The sequence below is a fragment of the Haliotis asinina genome, chromosome 3 (genome assembly GCF_037392515.1).
Source record: "Haliotis asinina isolate JCU_RB_2024 chromosome 3, JCU_Hal_asi_v2, whole genome shotgun sequence".
NCBI lineage: Eukaryota > Metazoa > Mollusca > Gastropoda > Lepetellida > Haliotidae > Haliotis > Haliotis asinina.
This window is the reverse complement of record NC_090282.1, coordinates 28,444,059-28,462,098: the sequence shown is the minus strand read 5'-3', so window position 1 is coordinate 28,462,098 and position 18,040 is coordinate 28,444,059. Positions and strand designations below refer to the sequence as shown.

The window sequence follows — 18,040 nt, the reverse complement described above, 5'->3', positions numbered from 1 at the left end:
AAACCCTCAGGCACGGTCACCCAATCTAGTGACACTCTGCACCCAACGTTGTTTAACTTCACCTGATTTGTGAACTGAGGACTATGCACAGGACCACACACCGTCACAAATGCATGTGTCTGGACACTGAGACACGGACACTGATCCTCTGTCGTTGATGTATGGTTCCAGTGCACTAAACCCGTGAAGGTCCCGGGGTAGAATAGGCCTTCAGCAACCCATGCTTGCCATAAAAGGCGACTCAGCTTGTCGTAAGAGGCGACTAACGGGATCGGGTGGTCAGACTCGCTGACTTGGTTGACGCATGTCATCGGTTCCCAATTGCGCAGATCGATGCTCATGTTGTTGATCACTGGTTTGTTTGGTCCAGACTCGATTATTTACAGACCGCCGCCATATAGCTGTAATATTGCTGAGTGCGGCGTAAAACTCAACTCACTCACTCACTTCAGTGCACTGGTCTGGACGTTGGATCGTTACTGATCCTGCAAGAGTACTGGGTGTGCTTAATTAGGTTCTTTGCGTATATGCAATGTCATCTGCCTGTATTATGGGCCGAAGGCCTCTTCACTGAATAATAACTGTCTGTCAGGTCTGTAAAAATCATCCTTTGAATAGTGATGGTGACATGTGTCATCAAATCATGGCCTCTTCCAACCGGAGGGATACCAGTGCTAGGTCTGAATTCATATTGTCTTTGTATACTTTGAGAGTCAGAGTATTTTTTCACTATGCAAATTGCTGAGAAGTGATATTTGTTTCAAATTCTACATTGGTGTATTGAACCATTGTGTAGGTATATCAATCATATACATTTGTGATCTACAAAGCTGTAGATCCAAGCTCATTTGTATTTTGCTCATGTCCTATGCGTCGAAATCTTTTTTTTATCTGAAATGTCATAATCTTCAATGATACGATTCAGTCTTCTACTTTCAGGATAGATTTCATATTGAGCCTGGTTAATAAGGACGCAGTAATCACTCAGAACCGGTGCTGATGTACTTGTAGATGTCAGGAAGCTGGGAGTAACTTTTACAGACATAGATACCCTTTGACAAGACAACGTCTTCTGACATAAATCACCAAAGAGAAGAATATATTTCATCCACTTCAGTCTCAGATATAAGGTGACAGGAAGTCGATTGTCATTAATTGGTTTTGGGTGGAAATCGAATTTTTGACTTTGATACGTATGCAAAACGGATTCCCATGCGTATGCACCAAACAACCGTTTGATCTTTATATACACATTGTAGAAGCGTTGGTTGAAGCAGCTAATGAATAAATCATTTAAGAAGTTGGATCATGTCAACAGTTATCTAAAATGTCACTAAGCTGATATCCCAAATGAACGTCGAATACAGGTGTTTGTGATATTTATGAGAATGAGAACCTGCGTGTGTGTCCAAAAATATGAGAACTTTCTCTCGAGTTTGCCTTGTACAAATACCTTGAAGATACTGAAAATGTCAGGAGACAGTATATGCTGACAACATTGATATATATGAAAACGCCTGACCATTAGATATTTGTTGACTAAACTCAGCAATGATTAGTAAGCTATATATTTTTGCCAGCATTTCAATATTCCTCATGACAATGGCCACTGAGGCATTTTACTCATACATAGAGATTTTTAAATGTTGTCTGTTATAGATACGAATAAGAATGTTTAGCAGGAAAACGCATTTATGTTATAGTATAGTTTATTATATGAAACTGTGTAGTTATATTCTAAGTGAGAATTAACGTCTCGAAACACATTCTTGAACTATTTGGAGTGTTATGGGAGAATGGTAGCAGAATCTGAATGAATGTTAACTGGCCTTCCCGTTTGATTGGGAGTGGATCCTTGTCTGGCATAGTGAATGTTTCAACATTTTACCAGTAAAATGTCGTTCCAAGTAATTTTCCTAACATGTCACATCCACATGGTAAGGTCGGAATAATGTCAAATTTACTGTACGGGCTCAATCACTAGAAAATTAGAAAGAAAAACCGTTATCGTGGATGCCTTTAATTCTAACCACATATGTCATTGGGGAAAGACACTACAATACAATGTCAGGAGTAATAACAATAGTTGATGGCGATGTTGGTACGATCTCCGATTTGGAAAGGAGTTGAACCCTCTCTGGCATTCTGGTTGTTGGTGTCTTCATCGTCCCAAAGCTGTGTCTCTTTTGTCACTGACATCCCAGTGACTTTCTGACACACGTCTTTCTTCATCAGGAGGTAGAAGGGTGCAGATATTGGCAATGCTATCTCTTGAGATGGAACAGCGTCCTCACGACAACAATAAAACAGCTTAGTGTCCTTGTTGAAGTCACCGTCGGGAAGGGTGCTCTGCTCTGTAACATGGTTCATGTTGTAGTTGTTTTCATCATCCCAAAGGATGGACCCTTCCTGAAAACCTCCAGGACAGACTCCGTTCTTCCTCAAGATGCAGTAGGCACCGGCAGGCCAGACCCCAGACCCGGTCGTGGCGTCATCCATGACACAGTAAGTATTCAAATAACCGTCTTTCTTCTTCCTGCCGCTCATGTTCGTGGTGTTCCATGTATTCCCGTTGTAATAATCTTCAGTGTCTTGATAGAAAGACCCTTCCTTCCACTCTGTACCAGGACAGCCAGCAATGGGTTTGGGAAGAGCAAAGGATCCATCCGGCCATGTTGTCGGTGTTTGTACGGTAGTTGGGGAAGCCGTGGGGACTTCTGTTGTGTGTCCACAGTCTCTGGCACTGGAGGCAGCGATAACGGTGAACAGCAAGAACAGGTTGTTCATGATGGTGGGAAGACGAAACCGGGGCTGTGAAACTCAACGAGAGTTCAGTGATGTCGGTAGATTGGGCCATGATTTTTATACATCATACACAGTTCGCCATAACGTCATCGACAGGTGTCTATCAGAATGAATGCATCACTGATGAGACTGATTGGAAACATTTAAGTAATTTAGTTATGGCTTCAGGCAGATATGTAGAATCTGACAATGGAAATCCGATATGATGTAATGAAACGTTCATGAAACAGTCACTTAAAGATACTAAATGGAAGGCCAATATATTCAGTGAACCGAAAATACACTCTCTTCAATTCAGCTTAGTGTTTCAACAGAAGTGGAAAGTGTTGAGTATTGAAAATTGTGAATACATGCAATACGAAACCCTTGTACAGTCACTCTAAACTATTTCCATTGCTGTATGTATAAAATATAATGATGTGTGTTTCCACCACATATATTTTGTTTAGAGTGAACGAATAAAGAAATAATTATTGCTTTACATCACATTCGCAATATTACAGCTATTCTCAACAAGAATAAGTTATCAAAGGGTCTAAACATGAGCATATAGAGAATACAAATGCATAAGAAAGTTTGGAAAAAATATCCATATTTCCAGAAAAAAGGAGGAAAGTCACTGCGGCAACTGATATCTACATGTTTCGATTATAATGAACTTCTTTTTACAATGTTTAAGTCTGAATGTTATGGACTTGAGTAATAAGGCTTGCATTGCAGAAACATGACATTATTTCTGATGTATTAAAACTGTATCCACGCAGTCGTGTTGTGTTTGATGGTTACCTGCGTAGAATCCACAATGGAGCACCATCCCATTTTAGTAAGAAAGCATGGGTCCGGTGGCAATGCCCTATTTGGCACCGACTTAATACAACGTTATCTCTATGACACGGGGAACTGAGAGTAGTATTTTTCATCACTGGCTCTGTATGTTATACATCAAGTGCCAGCATTGATTTACATGTTTCCTTATAGCAGACTTACAAACGGCGTGAGGAACAGTATTTGATACTGGTTACTCTTGAGCATCTTTAACGGTTACCATTTATTCTAACATGTCTTGGAATAAAAAAACACATCCTTATTGGCCACTGATAGAACAAGGTGATTCTTATTCAAATGGAAATGTTTTCAAAAGCATGTGAATACATATATGCCACACCTTTACTTTATTCTTGCTCTTTGTCGTAATATGTAATTGTATTTGTTTATGGTATACTTTACTACACAAATATATTCTCCTGTTCTATTTATGTCTCTCCAGTTGTGTGTTAAAAGCATTTTTACCATTATAAAGTTTCTCAGTAACATTTTTGGTCAAGGTAAAATTTTTGTAATACTGATACATTTATTTGTGTTGTAAATAGCGGCCGTATACCAAAATCCCATAAAACATCTGTGTATCTATTATAAGATTCTGTCTGTAGTACAATCATGAAATTAAAACTTGGTCAAATGTTGAAAGAGACATGTGTTGTTACATTCCTGTACATTAAAGAATAGCTTTATCAAGGTTTAGATGTAGTTATTCTAATCTTACTGTTAATGTGGCCGGTTTAACGAGCGACTATGTCCCTTTTGTAAAGCAAAGGTCATCACTGGCTGAACTGGAATGTTAAAATTACCAGATGCGACGGAAAATAGTTGTGGAATGATAAGGGATTTCAAGTTCGAGTTGTCTTATGTTGAGTTCCGTTCACAAGACGGTCTCGGTGCCTGTGTTAACGAATCTGAGCACAGTGATCACTTTGAAGAACCCGAAGTAGATGAAATACTTCCTGTTCGTACCAGAAAACCGTGTCAAGACAAAACGTCCGACTACCGGTAACAACTACTGTCAGAAAATGGATTTTTTTCAGTCTCAATGAGTCGCTTTCACGAATACAAGTTCTTATCCATTAAGTTTGATCTATAGTATTTCAAGTAATTTATTGATATCTAGCTGGGTGTCTCACTTCTTCTGCAACAGATCATGGATGTTCTATCTAATGTAAACCTTGTAATCAGAGTATGATTTGAAGTGGTGTCACAGATTTGTTGAGTACTGCTTTAGCAGGAAATTTGGTCATTGTGTTCCCAGAAATGCCTACATCGCTGGGTAACCAACAAAAGACGGTCCGCATTGGCCAATAGCAAGTTCATTATACACTTCAATAATTTCGATTAAAAGTGGATGTTTACAAGAAAGATTGCTATTAGCCTAAAGACACAAAAGAGAATCGGAAAGAAATATGTAACTATGGTTTATGTTTAATGTGTCTGCATATATCTAAGAGTCGTTAATATGTCGTTTGCTTCTGCTTTGAAAATACAGCTGTTATCCGGTATTCTAGAGGATATATGTCTCACCACCCTTGGACCCATCTGTATATAAGGATGTATATGTATCATACTTTAGTCTTAATTGATCACATTCTTGTTTATATTGTAATTTATTGGGTTCTGATTTCTTAAATATTGTCAGAGGTAGGTCAACTTCAAGCCTCACAAGCTGCCAAGGAGGAGAAGAAAGAAGACGGGAAGGAGTTATATTTTCCAGCTCAATGTCAGCAGGCAGCAGAAATGAGCGGTTTAATTCTTGTCCCATGAGACGGAACAAAAGAAGACTTGTACAAATCCTCATGAAGAGGATTGAAAACAGTCAAATGCAGATTTAGAATAGATAAAACAGAATTTTGTTATATACTGTAAGGATATTTGTATACGACGATGGTTAAGGGATGGCTCATCAGTTTCAGCATAGAGCCCGTCAACAGGAGAGTTTTAAAAGATCCAAGACAAAGTCGCACAGTTTGATTTGCATCCTCATCAACAGATCCCGTCAGTTCAGTATCGCATCATGTAAGAATGCGGAATTATTTAGAAACCAATATCCAGCGTTATAGACTAAGTCTTGTTTTGATATTACTGCCAAGCTACACGTTCTGTTTTACTCTTTGACATTTTACATAATCATAACATAGATGAAGATTATTTCACAATATCGGTGGAAATGGACGTGGGCATCAAGACTACAATCACTGTAAAGACGGTGCAGGTTTACGTTCTGTGTGAAGTTAGTCTTTAACCAAATTACGAGGCATAAAGAACATAACGCGGTAGCAGAAAATGTAGTTTGGATGGAATACCAGTAATGAACTTCCTTTAATAATATATTGATGTCATTTACGCTTTTTATACGACGCAGTATATAACACTTGACGTATCAAGGGTTGAATGAATTTGTCAGACCATGCATGCATACATGTTGCTTAGCTAGAAATTGAACAGCCATGCCGTATTTTCAAGAGCTGTTCCTTTATGATCTCATGCAGGCGATCATGTTGAAAGATAAAAAAAATATTGCGCAATGAAATGCCGTAAATACCGAGCCTTTTAAAGATAATTGACAGTAAGATTTCTTTCAGTTTCTGAGTCCAGGGACACATGGATTTTATCAAATGAATCAGAAGGGTTACGAAACTGTTATCACAAGGAATGTATTTATTTCTTCTGAGAAATACTGAGATAGAGGTATGAGTTGCAGGAATGTATCTACTCTTTAATAACAGGTTTGTAAAATATGACACTAGAAGAAAGTATGTGCGTGTGCATACATGTTGGAAATTAAATCGGAGTGTAGGTGTAGCTAAGTAGTCAAAGAGTTTGTTTGTCTTGCTGAAGACCCGGGTTCGATTTCCCACAGGGATATAATGTGTGAAGTCCATTTCCGGTGTCCCCGCCGTGATTATGTTGGAATATTGCTAAGAGCGTCACAGCCACCTTCATCTTATTACGACTTGAGTGAAGATTTGATCTAATGCTAGGAGATATTTATTTCGATTTTATCGATCGTTAACTTCCCTTTGTGGTTGATCAAAATACGATTTGCTCAGTTCTTCGTTTCTAAACGTGACCTGAGCTTCTTTGATAGGTTTCATCGTCGAAACCACGGTAGCGTCATTTAAAGAAATGGATGGTCGACATTTATCAGAATTAACACAATAAGCTTCTTGTCTATATGATTCGAGACAGTATTTTGAGGCGTAACCTTCACATCAGAGTTTCTGAAGTCTTTAAATTTTCAAGTCAAGTTTCGAATTTCAAATCTTTCCACAGATAATAATATTGGTGTACACTTTGAAACCAGTTTGTTTCATCCTGGAACAGAGGGGCTGAGATCAGGAAAAGTTTCATGAACAAATTGATTTTCACTTCAAACAAAAAAGTAAACCATTTGAATTATTTTACCTTGCCACTTGAACATTTAAATCTAAGAATTTTATTCCGCCTAGGATGAAAGTTGTTCAAGAAAACGATCACAGTTTCAAATAGCTTTTTTTACTTGTATTACAAGGGAGTATGCACATTAAATGAAACACCGAGACGCAGTGTTGCTAACGCTCATCACGTACCGCAGGAGCATTTGTTTCACTGTCCCAACTACTGCGCTTTCCCCCTTTAATACAAATAGCGATTTGAAACTATGATGGTTTGTTAAAGAACATTTATACTTTTCTTAAGTTGAATAAAATTCTGAGACTTAAATTTTCAAATGGCAAGCTAAAATTAGGAGGATTTGTCATCTTAATTTCACGATGTTTGGTTTACCTATTTGTTTAAAGTAAAATTCATCAGCATGATTTCACTGCAAACAGACTGTAGGAATAAAATGTATGTTTCCAGTCAGAGATGTGATACTCATATGTACCTGTCGATGAGCCTGCCGCAGTTTTTTTTATGCCACGCACTTACTGCAGAGCTATTCAACATGACTTTTCGGGTTAGAAGTCATCTTCAGGGTCGCATGCTAGTCGCAAGAGGCAAGAGGATGGACAGGTTCGCTAAGTTGGTTGACACAGGTAGGTCATGCTCACGCATCACTGGATTGTCTGTTTCCAGATTCGATTAGACAGAGATCGTTTCTACATAGCTGTAATATTCCTGAGGGCGGCGTAAAACGCACTCCCTCACTCAGCACAACTGAATTCTCCCTCGATTGTCACGGCCACACCCTCACGAATCCCTAACCACAGTGATCGCATGTCCCCAATACTGAAACTGAGGGCACACGACGGAAATCTCTACAGAAATAAAACCAGATGCGGCAAAATGTGGATCGCTGAAAAAATATCCGCGATAACACCAGGTGTTCTCGAAATAGGTACACATGTCGTGCCCATCGGTAGCATCTGCGAAGTACGCAATACATACACTGCAGCAACCTGTAAACAAACACACAAAAATGGAGAATCATGAGATGATGGACGAGGATATCCTGTGACAGGATAACAAGTTTTCAGGTGGGTTTGTAAAATATACATAACGATTGTAAATGATTACGTCTCACTCACACACACATGTAGAGATTTTGTTACAAGAAGGGGAAGAAAAATGTTCTTTTTATATCATAATTGTGCCATTTTTAATGTCTCCGTAGTTGACTCAGTAAAACTGACAAATGGTCCTGCTTACAATGAAGCTGCACCACCAGACCCAGCCCAAAGCAGATATATTACACCTACATCATAGAATAACCACTCTCGAGTAACCGACAAGGAGCAGCAGTACTGGACACGCGATGACATCCCAGTAAGTAAACCTGAACCATTACGTAGACCCCAGTACCCAACATACACCAACAGAATCGTCTGAAGGATCCACTGCTCTTTCCAAAAGGACTTCCAGTTTCCTCTAGTAAACTCTCCATGTCGAACAATATATCACTATCTCCGTCATTCCGTACCCTTTGCGCGAAAGGTTGGTGTAAATTACTGAATTTTAGTGATTGAGTTCTCCGAGTCAGTTTTTCTCTTCTATTTCTCGTTGGAATTACTTTTGCCAGAAGTACGAGACTCTAGCGTTGAAAAATACTCAACTAAACTCTGATACTTTTGGAGAGAACCATTCTACTTTCTATGTCGTTTATGCCGAACGCCAGGCAAGGTAACAACAAGCGCCATATTTTAACATGTTATGCTACGCTGCGGCCGGGGCTCGAGTCACTCGTGTCGCCGTCTTTGCACACGCTTTATTAACTGAACCGCAACGACGGCCAACAGGCATTGGACGTTAACAAATATATATCCCAATGGCACGAGTAATACGCGTGGCAGTACTCCTGTGATGGCTGAAGAAAGCAGAACATTCTTTCGGTACAAATTTCTTGTACAGTATCGTGTTTTTTTTTAGCTCATTAGAGCTTCGTACACTGAAATATTTCGTCAAGCTTGTGCACTGTTTCACTTGTTAAATAGGTCTTTAGTGGTTTGGGAAATAGTAGCCGTCCAAAATATACTGTGATACACTTGGTCAAACTACTCACGCTCTTCCGTTTAAAGTAATCTGTTTTCAGGAATACATTCGGTTGAAAAAAAACCTCAATTTATTACTCGCACGTGGAAGATACTCCAAAGCAACATTTTTACGTCAGTATTACACTCGTGTAATATCTTTTGACGTATGACGTCATAATGTTTTACGGTTATGACGTGACACTGCTAATATCTCTGTCACAGTTGTATCAGACCTTGCTTGACCCGCGGAAATTTGTGAGTCATCACACTGTACTTTCTATCAATATATGTTGAGGAGTAATAAACAGAAGACTAAATTCGCTTTTTCTTGTTTGATACCAAAGCATTAACTCATCTAAAAAGGTGGTATTACACGGAAGGTCTTTTAGTATCCTGTGTATATCCTAATCTTCAGGAACGTATGATACCTTCATTGTACAATCCAAGCATTGTGCAATGCATAAATTATGCTAGACAATCGATGTAAGAAATCCCCTTGTGAACCAGCAAAACAGAACAAAGACAAGTCATAAAAGTTCAAATTATGTATTATTATTATGCAAGAAGAGCAACGTATACAAAGTCACAAGTCAATTTCACAACACAGATTTCAAATGCAATATATGTGTGACAAAATCTATGGCAATGGGTCACAAAATATATTTAGTAGCAAACTCACCAAAGTCTTGGTATGAGAGAGAATCAACTATGCAGAATGTTAACACAGGGATCGGTCTGACAGCGGATGATGTAGATAAGGCGTTGATGATTGTTGGCGATGTAACTCCAGTTACAATTACTCCCGGAAGCAAACACATAGAAAACTAGGAGCAGATAAATTCCGGAAAACCAGATCCTAAAAGTGTTGATCACTAATAAAACGAAATATGACCCATCATAATTATTATTCAAAACACTAAATGTTGTGACCCAATAATAATTATTACTGAATTAATAACAAAATATACAAGAAATACACACTCGTAACATATATTTCAGTTTTACCTCAGCGTTTCACAGTGTATGCACTAATACGAAAAATGGTTATCGTATTAATTCCTATATGACATGTACATCATATTTGTTCATTTTTAGTCGGTACTGTACTTTAAATCTGTACATAAATAAACTTACTAATCTTAAATGAAAGTCATTTGGTGTATTCTTCATTCCATATTGATTTCACAATGACCCCGAGGAGACAGGAATCTGTTGATCAGACGGAGAAATCCAGGACGTCAGTGAAGATGGTGATACATAATGTCATATATATGACAGGAGTGAGTGAGTGAGTGAGTTAATATTTTACGTCACATCGGCAATATCTCAGCCATATCGTGACGAGAACATTTAAATGAAATATATGCATGTGGTAAAATCGGTCAACGAAGGACAGTAAAACAACTAGAATATCACAATTTCAATTAAAACTAGCATGGAAAGTCAAAACTAATATCACTATTTAGACAATACAATATACAAACAGACTATAGATCGCCAACAACAGAAGGTAGGTCACCACACTAGGGACCATGGGGACTTACAGTACCTTTGCTACCTACATGGACCCTAGTTGGATTTACACCATCCCTTCGGCTGCTGGCGATTGTACGAAAAGTTAGCCAAAATTAAATGAACATGAATACTATGATTAAAAACCTGGTAAACTTAAATTTACTGTGAATGTTTGTGGACTTACGTACCCTCTCAGGAGGACAATAATTTTACTATACTTCAACCAGCTTTGAGGGTACAGCCACCAACAATCCAAGTTACTAATTCAAACAACCAATCACTAAAATATTTACAGAACATACTATTCAAAATTCAGTCTATAATAAAATAAGAATTAACGCTGGTAAAAGATCCTTCATTGTTTTAACTGTAAAATACTTATCCCTTGTGATGGAGAATTCAACACAGTCAAGCAGAATATGCTTGACTGTGACTCTCTCATCACAAGGGATACAAAATGGAGGATCCTCACCTTTTAACAGGTACGCATGAGTATATCTAGTGGGGCCAACACGACATCGTCGTAAAATAACCTCTTCAAATCTGGACTGACAACCCAAATGGGTATAACCAATGTAAGGTTTTATCTCATGTAATTTATTGATACCCACTTGGGTGTCCCACTTCTTTTGCATCGGATCACGGATATAAGATCGAATGGTAGCTTTGTAATCACTATAAGGAATAAGAAGTGGTGTCACAGATTTGTTGAGTGCTGCTTTAGCAGCAAAGTAAGCCAATGTGTTACCAGAGATTCCTACATGGCTTGGTAACCAACAGAAGACGATGTCATATTGGCCAGTGGCAAGATCATTACACAATTCAATAATTTCTATTAAAAGTGGATGTTTACAAGAAATATTTTTAATAGCCTGAAGGCAAGAAAGAGAGTCGGAATAGATTATATATTGTTTATGTTTAGGGTGTCTTTCGATATATTTAAGAGCTGTTAATATGGCGTTAATATGGCGTTGACACACAGAAGGGAGCAAGCTACAAAGACATATTTTATATCATTGGAAAGATCTCGAGGAGATGAACACGAAAAGTTCATTTGCCAGTGTATTCACGTGTTAATAAGCTCAGAAACTGGCTCTGAAAATGCATTTCTGCAGAACTTTCTGACAGAATTTTTTTTCCCGCAGAAATTTCTGGCAGAAATTTTTTTTCCTGCAGAAATTTCTGGCAGAATTTTTTGATTTCACTACCAGAATTATCTCAATTTAACAAAAGTAGAGAGTATATCTGATATTTTTGTTTTGCTACCAGAATTATCTTAGTTGAATAAGATTAAACACAATCGTTAAATAATTTAAGATAGACTTGCTTTAAATGATGTCGTTTTCCCTGTTTAAAGCCTATTAGTACCAGTACCAGAACCACGTCCCGCCCGGCCTTATTGCTATATTTTCCAGCTCAATGATAGAAGCAGCAAGAATGGCTTAATTCTGAGACCAAGAAGCTGAACAAGGGAAGACTTTTTGTTATGCAAATGCTCATAGAGAGGATTAAAGACACAATTAAATGCGGGATTAAACTCATTAGAAGCTAATTTTGTAATGTATTGTAAAGATAGTTTTATGCGGCGTTGGTTGAGAGAAGGCTCATCAACTTCAACGTATAGACTGTCGATAGGAGAGGTTCTAAAAGAGCCCAGACAAAGTCTTAGACCTTGATGATGAACAGAATCTAATACCTTTAAGTTGCTGTTGCAGGCTCCACCATATACGATTGGAGCCATAATCAAGTTTAGAACGGACAAGTGATCGATATAGATGGAGGAGGGTAGCTTGATCACCTCCTCATTTAGAATTTGATACCACTTTCAACAAAGCAAGTGCTTTCAGGCATTTAGTTTTCAGAGTTTTAATATGAGGCAGAAACGTTAGGTGTGAGTCAAAAATTAATCCCAAGAACTTGGCTTCCTTGACAACTTTAATGGGAGTGCCATCTAGAGATAGTTCAGGGTCTCTATGTGGTTTGTATTTACGACAAAATGTATGCAATTAGTTTTTGATTTAGAAAATTTAAAGCCGTTTTCAAAACACCATTTATTTATTTTGTTTAAACACAACTGCAACTGCCGCTCTGTGGTATTCATATTTGAATAGTTTAAAACTTTTGATAAACTATTTATCTTTATACTAAAAACTGTGGCTGACAAAATACTGCCTTGTGGAACACCCTGATCCTGATTGTAATGATCAGACAGGGTAGAACCCACGCGGAAATTGTCTGTTATTTAAAAATTTGCCTATGAATTCAGGCAAACGACCTTCAACCGAAATCATGTAAATCTCTCAAAATGCCATATTTCCAGGTTGTGTCAATGGCCTTTCCGAGATCAAAAAAAGATAGACACAGCGTGTTCTTCATTAATCAGCGCGTTTTTCACAAACGGAAACGGAAACCACATTGTATATCTGTTATGAGGTTATTTGTTTCCAAGTACCAAACTAGTCGATTATTTATCATGCGTTCCATGGTCTTACAAACACAGCTAGTTAATGAAATCGGACGATAATTGGATGGATCCGTATGATCACGTCCAGGTTTAGGTATTGGTACTACTATAGCGTCACGCCATGAAGAAGGAAATTTCCCGGAAGTCCAAATATCATCAAAAATTGGTAAGAGCGTCTCTAAAGCGCTTCAGGAGTTGATAATGTATGTTATCAGCTCCTGTAGCAGTGTCATGAGCTTGATCAAGAGCAGTATGGAGTTCATGAATAGAAAACGTTTCATTATAATCTTCCCCATTATCAGAATTGAAATTAATAGTTTTCTTTTCTTCTTGTTTTTGATATTGCTGAAATGTAGGTATATGATTAGAAGAGGAAGAATGTTTAGCGAGAGTTTCGCCCAGTTTATTCGCAATATCTGATTTATCAGTAAGTAATTGATCTCCATGTTTAAGATGATGGACTGTAGATTTAGTACCCTTACCTTTAATTTTCTGGACCATGTTCCATACCTTGGACATGGGTGTCCGAGAACTGATTTTGGATACATAATTTTGCCAAGATTGGCGTTTGTTGTGTTTAAAAGTACAGTTTAAATTTATTTAAATTATGCACCATAGGATGGCAACGGAAATGTTGCTTCCACAGAGGTCACCGTGGACTGATCATTCAAATTCATTAAGTAGTTCTGAATTTGTGAGTGACAAATCGAGAGCAGAATACGTCCCTGTACCAGGGTGCAAATATGTGTTGGAACGTTTTGTCTGACTAGAGTGGATGATCCACCAGTGGCCCTATCACCCGGAGGTGCAAAACAATGATATGCATTAAATTGACAAAGGTCAAATGTGTCTGTTTGTTTTAAATATGTCTCTTGGAGACATATCGCTGAAGGTGTAAAATCGTGGACTAATAGCTGTAATTCATGTAAATTAGTCCTCAATCCTCTGCAGTTTCACTGTACAATATTATTGGAATAAACTATCTTTTGGGGGGATTTATTGGGGATCTATCCCGCACTCTTTTGGAGGGCGACAAGCTATGTGCCCTAGAATGGACGTTTTCAGAAACGTCCATGTCTTCAAGAGACCCGTATTTATTGAACAATTGAATTTTGTTCTGTGACCCTTTAGGAGCTCTGCCACATTGTTGTTTTGAAGGATCAGGCTTTGGATTCGGTTTACTTTTCACCGTTTGTTGACTATCAGCTGTCGATTGAGACGTTGAGCGTGACTGAGATGATGATTTGTGATCAGAAGAAGACTTTGGGGTAGTAGGAAGTGATTCCTCAGTCTGTGATGATATAGCAGGGTACAAAAGCTGTGGAGAATCGCAATTTACCCAAGTTAAAGTAGTGTGGCAGCATGTGGTTGATGTTTTAGAGCTAGACCCCGATGATGTTTTTGCTACTGTAGCATAACTTTCTGTAAGTTCAGATCTCTTTACCAGTTTTTTTTGGCCTCAGAAAAAGAGATATTTTGTGTAATGTTTTTTTATTGATCTCCATTTGCTCTTTCCAAATTGGACACTCTTTAGAAAATGAAGAATGGTCGCCTGAGCAATTGGTGCATTTTTTTATAATCACTGTCACAATCTTCTGTTGTGCGTGTCTTCTCACCACAGTGAGCACACACAACAGACAATGTGCAACTATTCACACCGTGTCCATATTTCTGACATTTAAAACACCTTAGCGGGTTGGGGATGTAGGTATCAACTGGAATGTTACAGTAGCCTGCCTTCACTGATTTGGGAGCATTAGGACATGAAAAAGTAAACAGATACGTGTTCGTTTTGATGGTTTCACTGTTTCTCCGAGTTGAAAAGCGCTTGACGTAGAGTACACCATGATCCTTCATTTCAGATCCTATATCAAGTTCCGACATATCATCAAACAATCGGCCTCGATCTCTAACGATACCTTTGCTTGAGTTCAAGGTTTTGTGTGCAGAGACCGTGACCGGAATGCCCACGAAAGATTTGATGTTCAGCAAATTAGTTGCTTGTTGCTTTTTCCCGCACTCTACTAGTAGGCCACCTGAACGTAAGCGTCCTATGTTCTTCACGTCTGCTGCAATACCTTGAATACCCTTGGATACAGCAAAGGGATTCAACTTCAAGGGTGTTTTGTCAGGAGTCTCAAACCACAATGAAACGCGGTCAATACTCAATCGATGCAGACGGTCTATGGTCAGTATCAACAGGGTCAATATCAAGTGGACGTTTTGTTGTTTTGTGTTGGGTTTTCATAAGCCATGGTTAGTGTAAATGGTTCATCATCCGAGCTCCCCACCCACCACGGAGTATCACAAGGACAATGCTAAAGTAACGGGCCTCCAGCTTACAGCACCAAGGATACTCGGATGACATACTCCAGCAGAAGAATTAAAACATTAATAATTCTACCAGATTGACCCATGCGCCACCGCCTTCTGGGCATACGACTCTAGCCAAAAACATGAATTAGTAAAATTTGAAATTCACAGAAGATAAAAAAATCGGCCAAGACCTAATAATAAACATATTACAATTCTCAAACCTTTGTACAACATTACATACAGTAATGCTCAGGGCTTGGCGTGACCAGCCGATTGGTTGAACCGGGCCCATTCAACCTCCCGTCTAGGTGAAGTCAGGGCCGAAGTGGTGTGTTGAGCAATAGGAACAGTGGTCCTGCTCCCATTGCCCTCAACCACCAGGGCCCCTCCTCCACCGACACAGAGCCGCAACCCACGGCAAACGGGTTGGTGGACCAAATATCCCCACGGGTCCACTACGGGGGTGTCGGCGAGCTCTTGGCGTTACCCAGCACCCACCACGAGGAGTTAGCTCGCCACAGGTGCCTATATGACAGTAGGCGGGCAGTAACTGTTGGCGATAACGTTCACAACACTGACCCCAAACCTCTGCGAATAGTATGGCTTCATAATTTATCTTTATATGCATGGATACTACAGTAAAGGTTACTAGAGTAAAGGCTTCTACAATAAAGGTGGCTACAATAAGGGTTTCTCTGTTTTGAATTTCTATTTCAGGATGTAAGTGAATGAGTGAGTGAGTCAGTCAGTCAGTTAAAAGTATACGTCACATCGACAATATTTCAGCCAATTCGTGTCGACATCAATAAGAATAGCTAGATTAATATTTTATGAAAAGTTGTCATCGAAAGACAGTATAACTACTAGATCTTCACATATGTTATTAAAACTAGTTTGAGAACATTAAAATGTTTAATTAATTATTACAAAGATGTAAATATGGGCTCTAGATTGCCAACAACTAAAGTCAGGGGTTCACTTGGTAACTGAAGTTATTTTGGTAACGTTTTTTATTTTACCTTTTGTTTTGTTGTCTACATCAGTGCATCTATTTTGGGCAGTTTTTTTTATCTGGACAAGCGTAATATGAATCCCGAACTTGGGTCTGAAGAACTCCTGCACACCGATATTTAAACACCATGATGTGCTCTAATAGCACAGGTGCTTCATTCATTCTACACTACGTCTTCAGTCCCACCTTGACTGATGATGGTTCAGAATGATAGATTCTCTGAAGAAAAGCTGTGAGGTGAAGAAGGGGAAACAAGGATGGCTACTTGTGTGAAGACAAGAAAACTATTCATCACTTACGTTGTCTTAAGACCTACATGTGAAGGTGTTTCTGTTTATAGTGTAACCTTATGCCACAGCGTATACTCGAGTAAACCTAATATGTAACGTAATGTTACATGCTGCCGTACAGTGACTGGAGTGAGTGAGTGAGTGAGTGAGTGAGTGAGTTTAGTTCTTCAATGACTAGAAGTACGAAACGTAAGTGGTTGTATCCTGGCAATAGTTCCAGACTACTCCAGCTACACTGATTATCATCAAGTACCAGGACTGTGCTGAATACGCTCGAGACTGAGAAGTGAAAATTGTTCATACATACACCAATGGATCTTATCTACTTATTCTTCACATAATCTGTATACATGTAATTCCAACATTGCGTCGCTCAGTAGTATACAGGAATTTCTATGCTCTCACTGGCGTTCAGATAATAAGATGAGTGAATGAGTTTAGCTTTATACGGGAGGTAAGCGCTTTTGGCAATATTCCAGCAAAATCGTGGCGGGGAACACCAGAAACGGGTTTCTCACAGTGTACAAATGTGAGACTTCACTGTGACGGGCAAAAGCTTAAACCACGGGGCTACAAAACCGCTCCTAGTACATTAGACCGTGTATGAATGAGATCAGAAATTTAACAGACTATACATTCCAACTGTTTGAAACAGTCATGTACATAAATAAGAGAGAGGGCAACAGTGAATTTCTGAAACCATGAAGGCATGCATGTTTTAAATGCTCATGCAGCCATTAAGTCGGGTAAATGGTGGGAAAAAATCAATATGAAATAATCATTTTCTAGAATTTGCTCTATACTGGCGCTTTATCTGATATCTTCTGAAACCTTATCGTACCTGTTTGTGTGACGCGTGAGTTAGTGAAGAAGTTGGATTGACAGAGAACGTAAACGGGCCCCACACAGAAATGTCAAACAACAAATATTGTCCTCCATCTGTTCATTTGTTCCTCTCAAATGTTCTGAAATATGCAGGGTAAAGCAGTTCATAAGAAAACCAGATCTTATGTTGATAATATTAGTGATTCCTCACAGGTGTTTTCATAAAACAACCACTACACCGATCAAATATGTATGTCTACCTACATGTACATGTACATCACGATACATCAAAAAGACATTCGTTTGTTGATTAATGCAATAAAATGTTAACTCAAAGGCCAAAGGTATAGTGACAAACAAACAACAAACAGAACAGGTATTAAAGTTTTATTGCCCCAAATGAAATGACGTTGTTCTGGAAGGATTCGGATAGCGTTGTAAATGTCGCTTCATCTCACCTCCAGACATGCTGAGTTGGAGCGGGCCGGAGGTTGCCCATTAATACTGCCCTGATTAAGATACTGCTGCTGAAAAA

General features: G+C 38.7%; 1 protein-coding gene across 1 annotated transcript; it reads right to left on the bottom strand.

The window, feature by feature from the left end:
- Positions 1–2,067: 2,067 nt before the first annotated feature.
- LOC137276720 (uncharacterized) lies at positions 2,068–2,787 on the bottom strand. Its single transcript, XM_067808348.1, has one exon. It carries the CDS (start codon positions 2,785–2,787, stop codon positions 2,068–2,070), a length of 720 nt encoding a protein of 239 aa, XP_067664449.1.
- Positions 2,788–18,040: the final 15,253 nt, after the last annotated feature.

Bases quoted from the DNA above. Each gene is read 5' to 3' on its own strand.
- LOC137276720 (XM_067808348.1), bottom strand. From the start codon at position 2,787: ATGAACAACCTGTTCTTGCTGTTCACCGTTATCGCTGCCTCCAGTGCC.